The sequence below is a fragment of the Bos indicus x Bos taurus genome, chromosome 24, assembly GCF_003369695.1.
Source record: "Bos indicus x Bos taurus breed Angus x Brahman F1 hybrid chromosome 24, Bos_hybrid_MaternalHap_v2.0, whole genome shotgun sequence".
NCBI classification, from domain to species: Eukaryota; Metazoa; Chordata; class Mammalia; order Artiodactyla; family Bovidae; genus Bos; species Bos indicus x Bos taurus.
This window is the reverse complement of record NC_040099.1, coordinates 58,211,782-58,234,184: the sequence shown is the minus strand read 5'-3', so window position 1 is coordinate 58,234,184 and position 22,403 is coordinate 58,211,782. Positions and strand designations below refer to the sequence as shown.

The window sequence follows — 22,403 nt, the reverse complement described above, 5'->3', positions numbered from 1 at the left end:
AGCTCTGCCAGTTCCTTTACCTCTGAACCTGTTTCCTCACTTTTTTTTTCCTAATCAGAATTTTTTTAATTTTATATTTTCTGGCTGGCTGGGTCTGCGGTGCATCGCGGGCTTTTCTCTAGCTGCAGTGGGTGGGGCTCCTCTCCGCTGTGCTGCTCCGGCTTCTCAGGGCAGGAGCCTCTGTTGTTGCCGAGGGAGGGCTTTGGGGCTCCCGGCTTCAGCAGCTGCGGCTCATGAGCTCGGGAGCCTTGGCCCCGGACTCTAGAGCACAGGCCCAGTATAATTGTGGCACACAGGCCCGCTTGCTAGTCGACATGTGGGATCTTCCCAGACCAGGGACTGAAACTGTGTCTCACATCGGCAGGCAGATTCTTTACCACTGAGCCATCAGGGAAACCCTTTCTTCACTTTCAAACTGAGCACACTTTTTGGCAGGGCTGTTGTGAGGTTTCAAGAGCAATATTTGTCAAATATCTGGCCCCAGGCCTAATTTGGCAAGCAAGCACAGAATACATTTGGCTACCATTATTTTTTTTCCCATCTAAATTCCACTTGCGAGTGAACTTAACTAACAGTAGCTACCAGACTGTCTGAAAATAACTGGTCCAGAGAGAAGGCAGACTCTGAGCCCCGTTTCGCTCATTTGTAAATGAAAAGTATCTTAAACCACAGGAGCAGAGGGAGGATCGGGTTAAACAATGCATGCGGTTACCTAAGTGGGATCCCTGGACCAGTAGCTTCAGCATCACCTGGGAACCGTCAGAAAGGCGCAGTCCAGCTCCACCCTAGACCGGCGGAATCAGAATCCTAGACAGCTGGGCCCGAGGATCCGACTGTGACAAGCCCTCCGGGTGATTCTGCTGCTCACCGGGTGTGACAGTGCTTTGAATTTATGGATCTTCCCAGTGATTATTACTATGAGCCCACTCTCAGTAACTGAGAGCCCAGTATTACTACAAGCCAACTACCAGGACCTCCCTGGCAGCTCAGACAGTAAAGAAAATCCGCCTATATAATGCAGGAGACCTAGGTTCGATTCTTGGGTCGGGAAAATCTCCTGGAGAAGGGAATGGCTACCCACTCCAGTATTCTTGCCTGGAGAAGTCCATGGACAGAGGAGCCTGACTGGCTACAGTCCATGGGGTCCCAAAGAGTCAGACACGACTGAGCGACTAACTCTTTCTTTCTACTTTTAGTAACAGACCGTAGAAGAAGAGCCCCCGGGCTGAAGTCCATAGCCATTAACTTCAAGAAAATGTCCTCAAATATTTGTTCCTATCCTTCTCATCTAAATAGTGAAGAACAGGGACTTCCCTGGCAGTCCAGTGGCTAAGGCTCGGCACTCCCAATGTGGGGGCCTGTGTTTAATCCCTGGTCAGGGAACTAGATCCCACACACCCAAGAGTCTGCATCCCACACCTGAAAGATCACACTGCTGCAAGGAAAGTCAAAGACACAGAGTGTTATGCTGATTTAACTTCCTAGAGAGTGTAAAAATAGAGAAAAAAAAAATGTTGAACCTAAGGGTCTCTCCATCTCGATTATTTCCAAACATTCAGGAATGTGACATTTCACTCTGATGGTCAGTCAGTCAGTTCAGTCCCTCAGTCGTGTCCGACTCTTTGAGACCCCATGAATCGTAGCACGCCAGGCCTCCCTGTCCATCACCAACTCCCGGAGTTCACCCAAACTCACGTCCATTGAGTCAGTGATGCCATCCAGCCATCTCATCCTCTGTCGTCCCCTTCTCCTCCTGCCCCCAATCCCTCCCAGCATCAGAGTCTTTTCCAATGAGTCAACTCTTCGCATGAGGTGGCCAAAGTACTGGAGTTTCAGCTTTAGCATCATTCCTTCCAAAGAACACCCAGGGCTGATCTCCTTTAGAATGGACTGGTTGGATCTCCTTGCAGTCCAAGGGACTCTCAAGAGTCTTCTCCAACACCACAGTTCAAAAGCATCAATTCTTCAGCGCTCAGCCTTCTTCACAGTCCAACTCTCACATCCATACATGACCAGTGGAAAAACCATAGCCTTGACTAGATGGACCTTTGTAGGCAATGTAATGTCTCTGCTTTTCAATATGCTATCTAGGTTGGTCATAACTTTCCTTCCAAGGAGTAAGCGTCTTTTAATTTCATGGCTGCAGTCACCATCTGTAGTGATTTTGGAGCCCCCCAAAATAAAGTCTGACATTGTTGCCACTGTTTCCCCATCTATTTCCCATGAAGTGATGGGACCAGATGCCATGATCTTCATTTTCTGAATGTTGAGCTTTAAGCCAACTTTTTCACTCTCCTCTTTTACTTTCATCAAGAGGCTTTTTAGTTCTTCACTTTCTGCCATAAGGGTGGTGTGATCTGCATATCTGAGGTGATTGATATTTCTCCCGGCAATCTTGATTCCAGTTTGTGCTTCTTCCAGCCCAGCATTTCTCATGATGTACTCTGCATAGAAGTTAAATAAGCAGGCTGACAGTATACAGCCTTGACATACTCCTTTTCCTATTTGGAACCAGTCTGTTGTTCCATGTTCAGTTCTAACTGTTGCTTCCTGACCTGCATACATGTTTCTCAAGAGGCAGGTCAGGTGGTCTGGAATTCCCATCTCTTGAAGAATTTTCCACAGTTTATGGTAATCCACACAGTCAAAGGCTTTGGCATAGTCAATAAAGCAGAAATAGATGTTTTTCTGGAACTCTCTTGCTTTTTCCATGATCCAGCAGATGTTGGCAATTTGATCTCTGGTTCCTCTGCCTTTTCTAATACCAGCTTGAACATCTGGAAGTTCACGGTTCACGTATTGCTGAAGCCTGGCTTGGAGAATTTTGAGCATTACTTTACTAGTGTGTGAGATGAGTGCAATTGTGCAGTAGTTTGAGCATTCTTTGGCATTGCCTTTCTTTGGGATTGGAATGAAAACTGACCTTAAATATGAAAAAAAAATTTCTCCAGCCACAGAACACAGAAATGTCCCATTCTGTGACCACAGGTAAAGGTAGCGGCTGAGAAAGCCAAGGTAACCTTAGTGTCCCCATCAGATAGGGTCTTACTTTGGGTGAAGAACCTAAAGCTTCAGGGCTGATTCCTGGTACCATCCCTGGTGTGTCTGCCTATGGTCTGGCCTTAAACACAGGCTTGTGGGTTAGCCCTTTTTTTAAATAATTTTACTCATCTATGTATTCACTTTTGGCTGCGCTGGGTCCTCATTGCTGTGTGGGTCTTCTCCAGTTGCGGTGAGCGGTGGAGGGGAGGGTGGCTACTCTCCAGCTGTGGTGCGAGGGCTTCTCGTTGCGTCGGCTCCTCTTGATGCACAGCACAGGCTCCAGGGTGCTTGGGCTCAGTAGTTGCAGCCCCAGACTCGAGAGCACAGGCTGAGCACTACTTGGGCTTCGTTGCTCCGAGGCATGCGTGCTCTACCTGGACGGGGGTTCGAACCCACGCCTTTCTCATTGGCAGGTGGATTCTTTACCACTGAGCCACCAGGGAAGCCCCTGTGCGGCAGCCTCTCAAGCAATGACAAGCAACGATGAGTTCTGATGACTGACTGTAAACTCGCCCTCAAGCTCACACCCTGCACGTAGCAGGCCCCTGGGGCCCAGCTGACCTCCGCGAGGCCCGTGCAGCAAGAGGTCTTGGCCAGTTAAAGCCCCTACCCTTCCCTCCTGCTTCTGGTCTCACTGAGAGAACAAGGGAAAGAACAGCGAGTTAGGAGGAGGGGAGGACACATTATCTCACTGAATTCCTTCAACAAACCCCGTTTTATGTCCCCATTTTACACACGTGGAGACTGAGGCTCCTAGAAGTCGAACAACCTGACCAAGGGCAGAGTCAGAAACTAAAGCGGGTTTGAGAAGAGACTGCTAAGCATGTGTCTTCCTGCCACGTCCACCCTGGAATCTTCTACACTGGCAGCCGGGGAGCAGAGAGAGTTCTTGCATCGTGTCAGGTGAGAAATAACAGAGGGGTCTGAGGCTGAGAAAGATGAAGGCAGGAGGAGAAGGGGACGACAGAGGATGAGATGCTTGGATGGCATCAGCGACTCCATGGACTTGAGTTTGAGCAAGCTCCGGGAGTTGGTGATGGACAGGGAGGCCTGGCGTGCTGCAGTCCATGGGGTCGCAAAGAATCGGACACAACTGAGTGACTGAACTGAACTGAGGCTCAAGGCGAGGCCATCAAAACTGTCCTCAACATGTGATGGGGTCATAAGAGAAATGAGAGTAAGCAGATTTATTTTCTGAGGCCTCAGAGGACAAACCAGGGCCCAGAAATGGAAAGAACAGGGCAGCAGGGCTTGATGCTGTGCAGAAGGCTGGCAGTGAACATTTCCGAGGCCTCCCGATTTGGGGAGGAAGTCATACAGCGACTGCTAGGTCTTCTCAGCACTTACATCACCCTCGTACAAACATGCTTTTCCCGTTTTTCTCATTGTTGGGGTATTTTTGCTGGTGCTGCTGCTGTGCTTGTTTTAGCCTGAGGATCCGAGCAGGATCTGATAAAGTCATCACTATGCTTCCACACGGGCCATGTTCCCTGCACCTACTTGAGCACGTGTTCCTATTCTTCTGGTCCGGTCACTGCGATGTTGTTTTGTTTTTTTCCCCTCTCACTGGAGTGAAGGAAGGACAATTATGTGGACCTAAGGGGCTCTGCCAAAAATTATTCCACATCTACTTGGGAAAGCGTTAGCTGCTCTCAGTCGTGTCCAACTCTTTGCGACCCCATGGACTATAGTCCGCCAGGCTCCTCTGCCCTTGGAATTCTCCAGGCAGGAATACTGGAGAGGGTAGCTTTTCCCTTCTCCAGGGGAATCTTCCCAACCCAGGGATCAAACCCAGGTCTCCCGCATTGTAGGCAGATTCTTTACCAGCTGAGTCACCAGGGAAGCCCAAGAATACTGGAGTGGGTAGCCTATGCCTTCTCCGGTGGATCTTCCCGCCCCAGGAATTGAACCAGGGTCTCCCAGGGTCTCCCGCACTGCAGGTAGATTCTTTACCAACTGAGCTATCAGGGAAACCCAAAAGTAGCGTTGTTTCCACTCTACTTGTGAGGCTATTCTTATTTCAAAATGTGTGTGTGTGTGCATTTGCCCTGCCATACGGGCAGGTGGACAGGAAGGTAAACTCTTGATTTTTAACTAGAACACAACCCCCTGTGAGTTGTGCCCACCCAGCCTCTCGCTGCTCTGCACTGGGCGGTCTGTTCTGCTCCTGGCCCCTCAGGTTGCACACTCACGGCCCTGGTGCCAGCTTGTATGTAAACCGCTTCCATCGGTGCTGCCGGGAAGGTCCTGTGAGTCACCTGTGTAGCTGTGACACTGAAAATGGACGCTGTGCTCACGGGAAGGTCCCTGGAGAAGGACTACAGCGAAACCCAATCGCTGTTCTGACCTAGACTTTCCGTCGTGCAAAGACACACTTGGTAACTGTACCCAAGAAAGAAAGTGGCATTTTCAGCGACCTCGCCTGCGAACACACGGATAGGAGACAAACACCGAACGGTGGAGAGCAGAGACCCACCCTCCCAGCCGGCTTTCGGACACTGGCAGGCATCACCAGACCCTAGCCCTGCAGGGACTGTTTCCTAACAGCGCCGTCCTCTAAGTCACCTCTTGTGAGTTTGTTAACAGGCCTACTTTTTCCTCCGCTCGGGGTTCCTGATGGTGAGACGGGCGCACAGCCCACCGGCTGGTCTCTGCTTCCTGGCCTGCTCCCCACCGGCGCTCTCAGAGGCAGGCTCCCGTAGGCGGCCGGAGGCTCCTCGGGTTCCGGTGACACCTGGCGGTCCGACCCCCACCCAGTGGCAGCCACGTAGACGGTTCCCGCCAGAGGGAGGGCGAGTCCCAGGAAGCTGAGGACCCTGCAGGGAGATGACACAGGTGTGACCGCGCCTGGAGCACGCCGGCACCGCGGTGAGATGCGGAGAAAGCAGCGCAGGAGAAAACCCGCTCCCACCGCTCCTAAACGTGGGCAAGCGGAGACACTTCTAAGGGTTAGGAGTGGCTTCCTAAGAAAAAATAATGAAAGACATTACAAAGTCAGAGATGAACGGATTTCACTAAACTCCTTATGATAACTGTAAATTTTAAAAAACAAAACACCATAACAAACAAAAAGCAATCAAGACACTGAGGAAGATATTTGCAGGCGATACGACTAAGGAGTCATATCCTTCATCCATAGAATGAACTTTAAAAATCAGTTAAGAACCCAGCTCACACAGACATAGAAAGGGGATGAAGAGAATGAATAGCAGTGAACCTGAGAAAGGAAAGCCCTTATCACCAACTTTTTAGTGTAAATTAGGTCCATGTATGTATCTATCAGATTGGCACTGGTTATAATAAAGGGAGCTTGGGTGGCTGGGTGATGATACAGACACGGGCGTCTCTCACTGGAGCAGCAGAATGAGGTTTGCAGGAAAGCTCTTTACCAGAAGACCTGAGCGCTGGGCCGGCAAGTCTGCTGCCCTTAGTGTGTCCTAAGGAACCACGTCAGGTGCAACTAAGACTTCACAGGCAAGTCTGCCGAGGTGTCTGGGTGAGAAGCAATGCCTCAAATAAAAGAAATTCAGGGGCTTCTCTGGTGGCTCAGTGGTAATGAACCTACCTGCCAATGGAGGAGACACGGCTTCAATCCCTGATCCGGGAGGATCCCACCTGTCGGGGAGCAGCCAAACCCATGCACCTCAGTACCGAGCCTGTGCTCTAGAGTCCAGGAGCCACAACTACCGGCCCGAGCACCCCAGAGCGTGTTTCTGCACCAAGATGAGTCACGGCCACAAGAAGCCTGAGCTCTGCAACCAGAGAGTAGCCCCCACTTGCTGAAACTAGAGGAAAGCCCTCGCAGGAACAAAGACACAGCACAGCCAGATATATACATATACACATATATAAGAAATTCATCGTCAGGGTCACGCGATAGAAACAGAAGTAACTCGGGACAGGACACTTTTCTCAGTGATCCCCAAAGCCCATCACACTTGGGTGTGGCCGGCTTCCTCTGGAACACATTCGAATTTTCTTGTTAAGGTAACAGAGAGCACTGGACAGACGTCACTCAATGAACAACAGTGAAACGGCCGAGTGCAGCTGGTGAGCAGCGGTTGATGAAACAGCCCAGCACACACATCGCAGCCCCGGACTGGGCGGTCTGTACTCACAGACACAGGGCCACAAACGTGTCCAGGGGGAACAGTCCAGTGGCACACCTGGCCACACCCCCGCCAGCCAAGGAGGAAGAGTTCACTGCAAAGAGAGCGAGGGAAGGAGCCCAGAACGAAGACTTTCTGAATCTTAAAATATCTACCAAGAGAAAGGAGAAAAAAAAATAAGATTGTGTTAGTAATACTTTGCTTGGCAATAAAAACATGACACTTTTCCAAGAGCTTTCATATTTATCATTTCAAAATCAAGTCTTGACATTACAAAGGGCATCTGGCTTTAATATATCTGATTTACAGGTGGGAAAATTAGAGCTCAAAGATGCTGAAACTCAGAGACCTGGGTACCATAAGCCCAGATGGAGGTGGACTCTGTGTCCTCAGCCTGCCCAGGCTCTGCATCTTTTCCCAGCCCCTGGCATAGGGAAAGACAGTCCATGGAAACCCCATTGCTGCCTCAAATCTTGCTGTGAGCAGGTCCCCACAAGAGAGAAAACTGCAACACGAGGTGTAAAAATAGGGTGCTACGAGCTAGGTGAAGGTGCTGTCTGAGTCTGAAGATAAGAGGCACCAGCCGAGGACACAGCTAATCGATCACCGATGGCTCAGGGTGCAGCAGACTCGGGGTTGATCCCTGGCTCGGGAAGATCCCCTGGAGAAGGGAATGGCAACCCACTGCAGTCTTCTTGCCTGGAGAATCCGGGGGACAGAGGAGCCTGGTGGGCTGCAGTCCATGGGGTCGCAGAGAGTTGGACACCGAGTGACTGTGCATGAGCATGAATTAGTCGCCAGAAGAAATAGTTTGTAAAAATATTACTGGCGACACTGGGGAACAGAGGCCTCAAATGTCAGTGTGCCTCAGAATTACCTGGAGGGCCCAGGAAATAGACTGCTCCCTGCCTCCCCTCACTGCCTAAGAATTTCCATTTCTAACATTCCCAGGAGCTCCTGCTGCTAACTGGAATGCATACTTTCAGAATCCCGGTTGGGAAGATCCCCTGGAGGAGGAGGACATGGCAACCCACTCCTGTATTCTTACCTGAAAAATCCCATGGACAGGGGAGCCTGGCGGGCTAATGCCCATGGGTCGCAAAGATTCGGATATGACTGAGTGACTAAGCACAGCAGTTTGAGAACACCAGACCAGGGGACTTGCAAAATCTCAGCAAAGGATGGAGGACACATGTGGTCTAATAAAGAACAACACTAAGGACTTCTCTGGTGGTCCAGCGGTTAAGCATCTGCCTTGCCGTGCAGGGCACGCAGGTTCAATCCCTGGTCAGGGAACTAAGATCCCACGTGATGCAGAGTGACTAAGCCCCCACGACACAAAGAGAGGTCTCACGTGATGCAACGAACATCCTGCATGCCACAACTAAGACCCAAGGCAGCCAACCAAATAACATTTTTAAATAAACATAATAAAATAGCAACACTGTTATAAACAAGAAAAAAACCACTGCCGTCAAGTGCCCATTCGCTCTGAGACATGCCTTGGTCATTGTTTTTAACCTGTCAACATCCCTAGAAGGAGCCGTCGTTCACCTTCTTTTACAGACAAGGAAGGTTCTCCATAAATAACTTCATGAGCCCGAGCGTAGTGGTTAAGAACACAGGGTCTGCAGTGTGGGAGTCCACATCCACCCCTGACTATGACCTTGGGCGAGTTAGCCGAATCTCTCTGTGTCTTGGTTTCCCTCTTGGTGAAATGGAGGTAATAGCACCGACTTCACACGGTTGTTGTGAAGATTACATGTAGCCCCAATTCTAAAGCACTTAGTGCCCGCCATTGAGTCAGAGCTCGTCTTTATGACGATTGCCGCCGAGCGGCAGGGCCAGAACTCACCCCAGGTCTGTGGGAACTTGAAGGATGTGGTCTTTTCGTTCCCTCAGACCACCCCAGCTCGCCACACTACCAGACTTGCGTTCAGAAGTGTGGGGTTCGAGCCACCTTGCTGTGTGACTCTGGGCGAGTCCCTTCACTTCTCTGGCTCTCACTCTCTCACATGTGTAACGAGGAAGCGTGGGTCGAACAAAATGTACTCTCGTGCGCCTGCCACCTCCCGGATCCACTGTTCCCATGAGAGTGACCAGAGGCTTTCTGGAATGTTCAAACAGGCCACTTAGATTAATAACGTGTGAGTCCTTGTGAGTCTTCCCGTCACCTGTTAGAGGTGGAGATGGGAAGCAAGAGCTGCCCGTGGATGCTCAGCACCGGCCAAGCACGGGGGGCTCAGTCAGAGGTCCCCAAGGGCCAGGGCAGCAGATTCCTCATCGTCCGAGTCCAGGTGCTCCCAAGCTACGTCCTGGTGGTACTTTAATTTCCCCAATAAACCCTGACACTGAAAAGAGTGTTCTGACCCGCCGATGCAGCTATTCCCCTCGGAAGTTCTACTCTAACTTCAGTATTTATCTTTGGCTGTGCTGGGTCTTCATTGCTGCTCTGGCTTTGCCTCCTGCGTCTAAATCATGGAGAAGGTGCAACAGACGTCACCTCCCTGGCGCCGGGGGAACCCCTAACCACAGGGTCAGCAGTCTGTCTGTGGATGAAATCTGACACGTTGGGCAGCAGAGTCCAAACTCTGAAGGACATGGGAGACCTAGGTCCTCACTGCTGAGCGGTCAGACCTACAAGATGATAACCTCTTTGTCCACAAGGTGACCACTGTCCCCCCCAGACCCAAACACATTCCAGGCCTTGGCTACTACTGACTATGACGCTCCTAGATCAGCTCTGCGCCATCACCACACCACTCCGTAGTTTGGCAGGGAGTTTTTGACCTCTAAAAAGCTCTGTGTGTGTGTCAGTCACTCAGTCATGTCCGACTTTTTGGGACCTCATGGACTATAGCCCACCAGGCTCCTCTCTCCATGGGATTCTCCAGGCCAGAATACTGGAGTGGGTTGCCATTCCCTTCTCCAGAGGATCTTCCTGACCCAGGGATTGAACCCAAGTCTCCTGCATTGCGGGCAGATCCTTTACCGTCTGGGCCACCAGGGAAGACTTAAATAGCTCTGGCCCAACCCCAAAACCCAAAGGGTGTTGGAAATGTGCATGTGTGTGCGTGCGTGTGCATGCTGGGGGAGATCTCAGCAAGGCCTGAGCTTGGTCACATTGGAGGTGTCATCAGCTCAGGCCACCAGACTCCAGCCCACCCCTTCTGTGTGGGGCCTGAGTTAAGAGCACACAGGGGCTTCTGCAGGACCCCAGCCCCCCGGCTTCAGCCCCACCCCTTTTCCTCTCCCATGCTCTGTTCCTGGCCCACCAACTGCCTTATGGGCAGATTAGCAAGCTAAATGGGGAACTAGGTATCAGGTAGTGTTCTGGATTAAATTGCGTCCACTCCAGAAAGGTTCAAACCCTAATACCTCTCCCTCTCCCCCAGGAACTGTTGAGTTTGGTAACACTGTGAACATGACCTTATTCGGAAACAGAGTCTTTGCAGAGGAAATCACCTTAAGATGAGGCCACACTAGGCTGGGCTTCCCAGGCGGTGCTAGCGGTGAAGAACCCACCTGCCCAGGCAGGAGACAGACACAGGTTCGATCCCTGGGTCAGAAAGATCCCCTGGAGGAGAGCAACCCACTCCAGGATTCTTACCTGAAGAATCCCATGGGTAGAGGAGCCTGGCAAGCTACAGTCCATGGGGTTCGAAAAGAGTTGGACACGACTGAAGCGACTTAGCATGCATGCATGCATACTAGGTTAGAGTAAGTTCCAAACCCAGTGTCTCTGGTGTGTTTATACAAAGGAGGAAACTCAGACACAGAGAGGTACAGGGAACAGCACTCCACGGTGACGGAGGCAGGGATGCAGGCGACGCCCCGTAAGCCTCCCAGCTGGTGGTGCTTTGCTACCTGTGCCCGTGGAAACGGAACACAGTAAGTGGTGCCGAGACACACAGAAGTGAACAGTTAGGGAACTAGCCTAAATCTAGGTTTGTGATGATCACACCTGGATTTTACCTACACTTTCTGGTGCTCCACATTTTCATTCTCAGGAACTCACATGAAGTCTGTTGGTTAAAATTTTATAACATCTTGAGAGTTCCCTGGACAGCAAGGAGGTCAAACCAGTTAATCCTAAAGGAAATCAACCCTGAATATTCATTAGAAGGACTGATGCTGACGCTGAAGCTCCAATACTTTGACCACCTGATTCGAAGAACGGACTCATTGCGGAAGACAATGAGGCTGGGAAAGATTGAGGGCAGGAGAAAGGGGCAACAGAAGAAGAGACGGTTGGATGGCATCACTGACTCAATAGACATGAGTTTGGGCAAACTCCGGGACACAGTGAAGGACAGAGAGCCTGGCGTGCTGCAGTTGCAAAGAGCTGGACATGACTTAGTGACTAAGAATCAACAAATGGCAGCCACACTATGCAGATTTTTGCCTAAAAATGATACATTCTGATCTGCCCAGGATATTTTCCCCTTGCTCTGTTGTGCTACAGACTCATTTCGTCTTGGTTTGTCTGCCAGGGTCTTCCCTTGGGTTGCCTCCCTGCCCTCCTGCTCTAGATGAATAAAGAGCCAGCCACTGCTGAGCTGCTTTCCTCCACGTCTGTAGCGGAAATATTGGCAACTCCATCAAAGAGCTTTAAGGAATAGCTGGTAAATCCTTTCCAGATGGGGACCTTTCCCCTGGGCCCAGGTGCCCCCATTTCTACCTGCTGCCTCTGCGCAGAAGCCAGATAAACAGCCTGGCAGAGAGTTCCACTAACACGTTCACCAAGCCAGCAGTGCTCATCCTAAGCAGGGCCCTTCCTTTCTCCAGTTCTTCAAAGAGAATCATCAAGACATCTTCGTATCGATAACAATTTCTAACCTTCCATTCTAGTCTTATATCATCTCTGGCTAAAAAGCTTAACATTAGGCAGAAAAACTAGACTAATCGATGAATTTCTGAATAATAATGACCATTAACTCATTAGAGAGTATTCACTAGATATGCTAGTAACAATCTTGAAAATCTATCTTGGCCTCTAGGATATTTACGGCTTATCCAACAAGAATTGAAATTTAAGTTTGATATATAACAACTAGTTTTCTTTAAAAAAAAAGTAAATAATGCTTTAAAATCTCTTTTTGCAGATAACATGACCTTGTACATAACAAACCTTAAGGAATACACTAAAAAAACCCTAGAAATAATAAATGAATTCAGCAAGGTTATGGACATGGGACCAAAATACAAAAATCACTTGTATTTCTATACACTAGCAGTGATCAAGTCAAAAAGAAACCTAAGAAAATGATCCCAGCAGATGCAAACTGTTACATACAGAATGGATAAGCAACAAGGTCCTACTGAATAGCACAAGGACCCATACAGTGATCATGGTTTTCTTTTTAACTCCACCTGAAATATTTGGTTTAGATAGAGAGGTAACATACCTGAAGTTGTTGGGATAATCACAAATTCAGAGGACAGTTTAAAATTATCAAAAGCTGACTGCAATATCAACACTTAAAAGAGGGCCTTTAGGAACTTCCCGGTGGCATAGTGGATAAGAACCCACCTGCCAATGCAGGGACTCAGGTTCAGGCCCTGGTCTGGGAAGATTCCACATGCCTTGGAGCAGCTAAGCCCGTGGGTCGCAGCTACTCAGCCCGAGCGTCACAATTACGGAAGCCCGCGAGTCTAGAGCCTGAGCTCCGCAAGAGAAGCCGCTGCGCTGCGAAAAGGGGTGGCCCCTGCTCGCCACAGCTAGAGAAAGCCCGTGCAAAGTAACGGAGACTCAGAGCAACCGAAAATACAGATGAACTCATTATTTTTTAAAAAGAGGGTTTGCGGGACTTCTCCCGGCTCCAGTGGCTAAGACTCCGAGCTCCCAGTGCAGGGGGCTCGGGTCCAATCCCTGGTCAGGGAGCCGGATCTCACGTGCTGCAGCTGAGCCCTCAAACGGTGCAAGCATCGATGCTCCTGCGCGCCTCCACCAAGAACCGGCACAGCCGAATAAACACTTTTCTAAAAGAGGCTTTTAATAATGTGTGTGACACTGTAATACGATAAGAGAGATATATGCAGTCTTCATCCCCTGTTCCTGCTACGGAGCTCCTAAAGCCCGTGGAACTTCCTGAGTGGTGGGCAGGAAGAGCATCTGTTGTTATTCATTATCAGCCCCTTTGAACCACACTTGAGTTCAGGCTACTACAGTGACTGTGGCAGGAGAGGAGCCGGCTGTCAGAAACCAACCATGCGCTAGGCTTGGGGTTCCAGCCCCGTCCCCATCCTCCAGGAAGCAAAGAGGGGGCTGGGGGCTGAGTCATCGCCAATGGCCAGTGATGGAATCGATCACGCCTACATGATGGACCGTCCGCACAAACTCTAAACAAAGGGGGTCAGAGAGCTTCCAGGCTGCTGAACTCCCCGAGGGCCTGGGAGGGCGGGCACCCTGAGAGGGTGCATACTGTCTACGCCCCTTCCCCTGTGCCCTGCCCTCTGTGTCTCTCCCACTCAGCTCTTCCTGGGTTTTGTCCGTTATAACAGCAGTCCCCAACCTTTCTGTCACCAGAAACTGGTTTCCTGAAGGACAACTTTTCCTTGGAGTGCGGGGGGGACAGGTTCAGGTGGGGAGCGATGGGACAAAGCAGGCAAGTCTTCACCCCCTCGCTCTCTGCTCCCCTCCTGCTGTGTGGCCTGGTTCCTAATGGGGAACAGGGTCCTGCACTTTATAATAAGTCGGTAATAACAAGTCATGTGTTCCCCTGAGTTCTGTGAGCCGTTAGAGCAAATGATCAAATGTGGGGAGGGTTTGACCGGGGGAACCAATCAGAGGAACCACCCAGAGAGGAAGTGTGCATGCTAAGCCTGCTTTGGTCGTGTCTAACTCTTTGTGACCCTAAGGACCGTAGCCCACCAGACTTCTCTGTCCATGGGATTCTCCAGGCAAGAACACTGGAGAGGGTTGCCATGCCCTCCTCCAGGGGATCTTCCCCACCCAGGGATCGCACCTGCATCTCTCATGTCTTCTGCATTGCAGGTGGGTTTTTTACTACTAGCACTGCCTGGGAAGCCCTGGAGAGGATGTAGGGAACAAATCGGAGCCCTGGGATCCCCTGATTTGCAGGCAAGTTGCGCAGAAGTAATGGGGGGCCTTGGGACCCCCTCCTTACAACTGGCATCTGAAGCGGGTGGCCGCCTTGCAGAACTGAGCCCCTAATCTGTGGGGTCAGCACCACCTTCAGATACTCAGCATCACACCGCATAGTGTGATGAGGAAGCCCACACATTTGGTGGTGGAAGTTTCTGGGTGTAGAGAAAGAGTGTTCTCCTTTTAAAGTGTCACATTAGTTCTTATTCAGATAACCAGCTTAAGTACAAAAGACACTAGTAGAAAAAAAATAAATTGTAGGTTTTAAAGCTCTTCCTTTGAAAAATTTGAAAGAGTTCAAGGAAGCCAAGTCGGTTTCCACGTGGACTAAAATATTTTCATTCTGGTGGCTAAGGGCAGAGAGTCAGGGCCAGACTCAACGCCAGGATCCACCCCTCTCTGCACAGAGGAAGAGACTGGAGCCGGGGCAGATTAAGTGATTTGCCCAGGATCACACAGATGGGAGGTGACAACCAGGACCAAATGCCGGCCTCTTAACGCTAATCCATCACAACACATTGGCTTCTCACAGTCCCAGTCCAGAATGGCCTGCCGGCCTTGGCACCTGACCTACTTCTGCAGGTGGGCCACAGCAAAGAGCACACACAATATGGAAACCAGACACCACCCAGTGCCTTTCTTCAGACCTAGCCTGGCAGCTGAGGGTGAGGGAAGAGTAGGCTTAAAATGTTATTATTAATACATAAAGATTCAGCTCCTACCTTCTCTTTAATGTCTTTTTCCTTCTTATCCACTCCCTTCCTATCCTCCACCAGCACTCCCAAAGTCCCTAAACTCCATTAGTCTCGGTTTATTGAATTTACTAGGATGAAAGCTTGGTTCAATCCCAAGAGAATGGCCAGGCAGCTCCAAGAGGCTGGGGGTCTTCAGATCTGACACGTGTCCCTGGCACTTACCCATCCGAGACATGGCAGTCACGTCCTCTTCACTGCAGGAGTCGGGCACACACACCCCCACGCTGTAGTCAGCTCCATCTTGCCTCTAAGGGTCAATGCAGCCGATTATTAAAAAAGCAGCCCCCAGTGTGGGATAGTCTGCCCCAGTGCCGCTCTCTCCTGTATGATAGGTCATTGAGTTAATTCATACAATTTCCGACAAACTTGCCAACTTGCCATTTCTTCGCAGCAGGACATCGTGTATCAAGTAAAGATTGTGTTAATACATCAAGCCAATAATTAGAATGCCGGTCCCAATAAAGCAAAGATCAAATTATAAATAAAAATTGCTGGGATGCTTCTTCTAAGCATGCAACTTACAGGATTGTATAGGTCTGACCTTTTGTTCTGATATCAAAGCCATTAATCTGCTTTGAAAATAGGGTATGACTTTTGTACTCCCTGATTAAACCCTCAAGCCATCATTGTCAAATCCTCAGCGCGACCAGTAGAGCTGGGTGCTACTCTGCATGTCTCCAAAGGTTAACCGTTGTGAGACCATTTTACAGCATTAACATCAGAGAGCTTGGATTTCGTGTCATTATTTTATATTGTTGTCATTAGCCAAACAGTAATGCATTTTCTTTCAGTGTTGTATGCATACATGAAGTATATCTTTGTATTTAATAAGAGGTTGTGCTGTTCCTAGTTTTTTCTCCCCCCAGAAGTCAAAGAATTAACGTGCTTTGAAGACGGTCGGCCCTGTGACCCTACTCCGTGATGCATTCATAAAGGGCTTGGGCATTTGCTGAGACAGCTTCACATTCCTGTCTCGGAGCTCAGTTTCTGGGGAAGGACTATGGGTAATGGGGAGCCCACTTCCTTTCGGTATTCCAAACACTGCCGGTGAGTAAGGAGTTAACGCTCGGGAACACTGGCTGAGACTGGACCTTGGGTTCCCCACAAAGATCATCCAGGGGTCTTGTCCCTGCAGTGTGGTGGGAGGAGCATATGAAGCCCTGTTTGGCCTGCGGACAACTATCTCCTATACCTCCACACTCAGGACGTGCAAGAAAGTTTCTGCCAACTGTTTAAAATTTAAACTTTTTGCAAAACACCTTAATAGCTTTTTTTTTTTTTTTTTTGAATGAAGATAAGCAATCAGTCCATGGGGTCGGAAAGAGTCGGACACGGACTGAGCAAACACGGACACACACACACACAGGCATGTACCGGGTTTCCATCACGAGCTCGGGTCCGCGCGTCCTTGAAGCGCGCACGCGCAGACGCCCGCTCACCTGCGCCACGTGGAGCTTGCAGTAGCGGCCCCGGAAGCGCCCGGCGGGCGCGCGGGTGGAGAGACACTCGCTGTAAGAGCCCAGCCTGTCCACGTTTCCGTCCAGAACGTTGCTGCCCAGCTTCCCGACCGAGTCATACACTGCGTTTCAAACAGAAGAAGTGGGCAGCGTTAGCGTCCTTGCTTCAGATGAATTCATCAGCGCTCAGCTCCCCCTTCCAAACCTCTAAAACTTAAAGGAACCGAGAAAGAAGAGAGTATTTCGGTAACACTCTCGAGCTTGCGTTCTTCGTCCGGAGCCCCTCTCTTCACCGCAGAGAACCACGATGTATGTTGTCGCGCGCGATTTGTTGCTAAAAAAGATGAAGACTCTGCATTCACGCTCTGGGGAGTAAGAAGGACGTAACTAAAATTGGTGGCTTTCCTCTCTCCTCTATACACCCAGGAGAAAATACTCTTAAAAATTTTTTTATATACAATTTCGTAGGACCTTATTTTGGAGAGAGGTTTTTGTATGTTCGTTCGGTTTTTAATCTTGAGAGCGAAAAAGTGCAGTAATCAAGTCCCATAGTTCACGGCTCTCTCAGCCCTGGTCCTATAAAATTCTTACTTGGTTTGTTTGTGCTCGTATATTTCCTTTCCCCCTTCATTTTAAATAATTCATTTCCTTTCCTCTTTCTTCAACTTTCCCTTTCTCTTTTCCCTCCCCCAGTTCTTCCAACGCTTATGTTTGATATGCACCATCTCATTTGTCGTGTTCTTGTCTTCAGTAAGTCTATTTGTCATTTATGTTAAAGGCTTTCTGCTTCAGATCTCCTGTTTCCACGGTTTGGTACTGTTTATGGTGTTACTGCAGTGATTTTGAAGCCCCCCAAAATAAAGTCTGACACTGTTTCCACTGTTTCCCCATCTATTTCCCATGAAGTTATGGGACCAGATGCCAAAATTAAAAGACGCTTACTCCTTGGAAGGAAAGTTATGACCAACCTAGATAGCGTATTCAAAAGCAGAGACATTACTTTGCCAACAAAGGTCGGTCTAGTCAAGGCTATGGTTTTTCCAGTGGTCATGTATGGATGGGAGAGTTGGACTGTGAAGAAAGCTAAGCGCCGAAGAATTGATGGCTTTTGAACTGTGGTGTTGGAGAAGACTCTTGAGAGTCCCTTGGACTGCAAGGAGATCCAACCAGTCCATTCTAAAGGAGTTCAGTCCTGGGTGTTCTTTGGAAGGATTGATGCTAAAGCTGAAACTCCAGTACTTTGGCCACCTCATGTGAAGAGTTGACTCATTGGAAAAGACTCTGATGCTGGGAGGGATTGGGGGCAGGAGGAGAAGGGGACGACAGAGGATGAGATGGCTGGATGGCATCACCGACTCAATGGACGTGAGTTTGAGTCAACTCCGGGAGTTGGTGATGGACAGGGAGGCCTGGCGTGCTGAAGTCTATGGGGTTGCAAAGAGTCAGATATGACTGAGCGACTGAACTGAACTGAACTGGACTGATGGTGTTATTGTGTCCAGAGCTTCTAACTACTGTATAATAATTCATCACCGTTTTACACTTTGCTGTTCTCTGAGTGGTGGACGCATAGATGGTCTGTAACCCACAAAAACGGGGACAAATTCCTCAACTTACATGAGGCTTTAGTTCAGATTTACACCCTGTGGGGGCTTCCCAGCTGACCCTAGTAGTAAAGAACCCACTTGCCAATGCAGGAGACCAGGAGACGGAAGAGATTCGTGTTCCCTCCCTGGGTCAGAAAGATCCCCTGGAGAAGGGAATGGCAACCCACTGTAGTATTCTTGCCTAGAGAATCCCCATGCACAGAGGAGCCTGGTGGGCTATGGTCCATAGGGTCACAATGAGTCGGACACAAGGTACACAAATACCGTGTAAATCCCACCAGATTGTTCCAGAGTGACTGCCCAGACTATATCCTCAGGAATGCTGGTTCCTCTCTGCATGGTCCAGCTTTCCCATTTGTGGTGGTTGATAGATATAAAATGATACCCAGTTACTTAGATTTTTGTTTCTATAATTAAAAATAAGTCAGGATATTTTTGTTCAAAATATCTAAGCCGTGTCAGTTTTCTCTTCTGTAAAGTACCTGTTTATATCCTTTGCCCATTTTGTAATGGATTTTCTTTTTTGATTTGCAAGAGCTCCTGATTATTGTGTCTATTGGTCCTTGTCTACCTGAGTCATCAAAAATACCCTCAGTTATCTGGGAGGGTTTTTTTTTTTTTTTAATCTATAATGTCCTTTATTTGATAGAAATCCATTCTTTTGAGACTGTAATTTTTGTTCTATTCTTGAACAGCCTTTGTTCTAGCCAGTACTGATGACATAATTTGCAGGACTAATACAAAATGAAAATACAGGGCCTCTTGTTTAAGAATTAATTAAGCATTTCAAGATGGTGACAGAAAATCACATTAAAGAAAGCATGGGGCCCCTTTAAATGCGGGGCCCTGTGTGACTGCAAAGGTCTCATGTCTATGAAGCCAGTCCTGGTTCTAATACCAGAACCGTATGGTTTTTATTATTTCGGATTTGAAGTGTATTGAGTATTAAGCCTTTAGTCATCTTTGCAAAGTTGAGCCAGTTAATGTTTGTGAACTGCTAGCCATTCATACAAATTTCAGAAAATTCATGTTCAGAAAAATTCAGGAAATTTTTAGAAATTGCAAAAAATTTCAGAAAAAAAATTACTGAGCTCTTCAAAATATCCAACTAGAATACTGATTGAAACTGCTTCACACTTACAGGTTATTTGGGGGAAACAGACGTCATTTTTGTATCAAGCCATCACTGGATGTCACACAAGTTACTGAGATCATCTTCTGTGTCCTTATTTATCATTTTGTATTTTTCCATGATAATCTTAAAACAGATTACGGGGACTTTCCCCGGTGGTCCGGGGTTAAGACTCCATGCTTTCACTGCAGGGCCACGGGTTCAATCCCTGGTAGAGGAACTGAGATCCCGCAGGCCGAGCTGCACGGCCAAAAAAAAAAGTTTACATAAACATTCCTAGACAGTGTGTCGTTTGCTGTTTTCCTTGGTGTTTTAATTTCAATAGTTTCCAACTGATTGTTGCTTGTGTGGAAAATTGCTATCAATTTTTGTAATTTGTTCTGGAACCTGGAGATTCTGTTGGACTTTCTCAATAGTTCTGTGGCCTTATTTATTTCTCTCTAATCATTGGACCACTTTCTCCCCCCCTTTTTTAGTTTTGGAATCAAAGTTATAGTCAAATTTATAAAGTGAGTTGGGCAGCTTTCACACTTTTCATTTTCTGGAACAGCAGTAACGTCCCAGGTGGCCTAGTGGTAAAGAGCCCGCCTGCCAATGCAGGAGACATAAAAGACGCGGGTGCAGCCCCTGGGTCGGGAAGATGCCCTGGAGGAGGGCACGGCAGCCCGCTCCAGTGTTCTTGCCTGGAGAATCCCAGGAGCAGAGAAGGCTGGTTGTCTACAGCCCACAGGGTCACAAAGAGTCAGACACTGCCGAATCGACTTGACGCACAACACACATAATTACAACTGGTTGCTAAGGGTTATGACGCTGGTGATGGTGGAGGGAGGGCGTTGCGCATGTCTACAAAGTGGTTGCAAGAGGTAGGTTTGTGGTGATGAATCCCTGTGTCTTGATTGTGGTATGAGTTACACAGATCTACACGTGTGCTTAAATGATACAGAACTATACACACACATTGCACCAATGTCAGTTTCCGAGGCACAGGGAGCTCAGGTCACTCGCCCAGGACCACATCGTTGTTAAGTGACAGGACAGTGAGAAATCTGAAGCACAGAGGTGATAAGTACTATACACTTCAATACAAATCTACTTCTGTTTAATTGCTAGCAAGATTCAGAGCTGAGTATTCAAACTAGCAAATGAGAATCAGAGCTGTGTGTTCAAATTCATTTTAATCTTAACCTCTAACTTTTTGCCCCCTAAAATACACAAAAAGACCCTGTTTTGGTTGTCAGTTCTTATCTGTAGCTAAAGATATTGATCTTCCTTAGAATGAGTGGGGAGAAAACCCAAATACAGCTGGCAAATCACACAGCAGTTCTGCCTCTGTTTCGACTAATGACTGGGTTCCTGAGATATAATGCAGAATCAGGTTGAAGCAATTGCATTTGGCTTACGTGAGTGCTCTTTAAGAAAGTAGTTTGTTATTTTGAAGGCTTCCCGGCCATAACTGGGAAGATGGTCCCTGCTGAGCTGCCGAAGGTAACCAGACCTTCGCTGTGAACCCTGTCCTCTTCTGTTCTGCTGCGCTGGCCGCTTGGGCTTAACAGTGGGTGTCTGATATCACTGGCCTCTATTTTATGGTTCTGGGTTATTGCCAGAATGAGTATAACTGACTCTTCCCTTTTCCCTCCCGTGGGAGTGACTCTCCTCAGCTCTGACCACACTCAAAACCTTAGAGCTGGTGTCCACGGTCACTTACAGCCAGTGACCATCTTTTAAGCTAAACAGCCTGAATCACAAGATTGACCAAGTCCCTCCCCTTCTTACAACACCTCCAAGGCACCATGAACAGAAGTTAAAAGGTAGCTGTCAAGGGAGAGGATGTATCTACTGTATTAATAACTTGGATAAAGAATTGTATTCAGAAAAAAAAAATTGTATTCAGGACCTCCATGGTGGTTCAGTGGGTGAAAAATCCGCCTGTCAGTGCAGGGGACACAGGCTCAACCCCTGGTTTGAGAAGACCACACATGGCATGGAGCAGCTAGGCCCGTGTGCCAGTACCGAGCCCACACGCCTTAGAGCCGTGCTCCCGCCAGGAGAAGCCGTCGCACCGCAGCTAGAGAAAGCCAGCTCGCGGCAACAGAGGCCGCCTGGCTCAGCCAACAACAAATAAATCAATACAATTATAGTTTTAGAAAAGAATTGTATTCAGATCATATAAAGAACCTTAGAAATCAGAAATGTTTTAAAAGTCAAAGTAACTGATTGAAAATCTGCTAAGGATATGAACGGGCAACTCTTGGAGAAGGAAGTCCAAGTAACTGATGATTATGAGACTCACATATTATTTAGCAAATAGAGTGTATATACGATAAAATATGAACAGAAATTTTAAAATCAGTATTTTAAAAATTTCTTTTCAGGTATTCCATAATCTCAAGCAGGAGTTGGTGAACCGGGCCTGCCTGTTTTTATACGTGATTTTCTTGCAGTACAGCCATCTCATCTGTTTACCTATTACCAACGCTGCTTCGTTAATGCAGACAAAACTGAGTAGTTGCAACGGAGACTGTAAGGCCCACAGAGCCGAAAATATTTACCGTCTGTTTCTTTAGAGAAAAACCTGGCAGATCTCTTATCTAGAGCCAGGATTCTCAATCCTGGGCAGACATTAGAATCACCTGGAGCAACTTTTTAAAATATGCTAAGGCCCAGGCTTCCTCCTCACAGAGTGACTTAATCGGCCAGGGGAGAGGCGAGGGCATTAATTGTTTTTTCAAAAGTTTCCAGGATATAATTTTTTTTGCATCTAATTTGACATTGTTCCATTTAGTTAATAGCTTCCCCCCTTTTTTTTCCTGTTTTTTTTAATTATCAAAGATTGGAATTGTACAGTATTGAGAAGTGTAGGACAAAATACAATTAGTGGAGGGCAATTGTATCTGCAAATTATGTTGTATTAACCTGGTCATTGTTGGGAAATAAAAGTCATAACAGACCTTAAAAAAAAAAACTCCCAGGAGATGCTCTGTGCAGTCAGGCTTGATTGCAATGCTCTTTCAGATCATTTCCAGACTTGAGCTCAGTTTAAAAGGCCTTTCGTGACCAGACCTGCTTCTCCAGGCTCATCGTCCCACACCCACACCCGTTTCCTCTGCTCCATTATACAGGAGGCACCAGGCCCGCACTTGCCTGTCTTTCTGCCTGGAATGTCCCTCCTTCCTGTCTGCCCCTCCAACGCTGA

At 48.2% G+C, this 22,403-nt stretch overlaps 1 protein-coding gene across 5 annotated transcripts in view; it reads right to left on the bottom strand.

Moving 5' to 3' along the window:
* The window catches only part of LOC113882796 (O-acyltransferase like protein), a 67,736-nt gene that overhangs the window by 33,392 nt on the left and 11,941 nt on the right, over positions 1-22,403 (bottom strand). For all 5 annotated transcript variants that reach the window (XM_027525938.1, XM_027525937.1, XM_027525939.1 and 2 more), the window contains exons 2-5: positions 16,454-16,593; positions 15,177-15,261; positions 7,161-7,302; positions 5,635-5,858 (exon numbers count right to left, since the gene is read on the bottom strand). In XM_027525938.1, the coding sequence (XP_027381739.1) occupies positions 5,635-5,858; positions 7,161-7,302; positions 15,177-15,261; positions 16,454-16,593 (591 nt within the window). The remainder of the gene's footprint in view (positions 1-5,634; positions 5,859-7,160; positions 7,303-15,176; positions 15,262-16,453; positions 16,594-22,403) is intronic.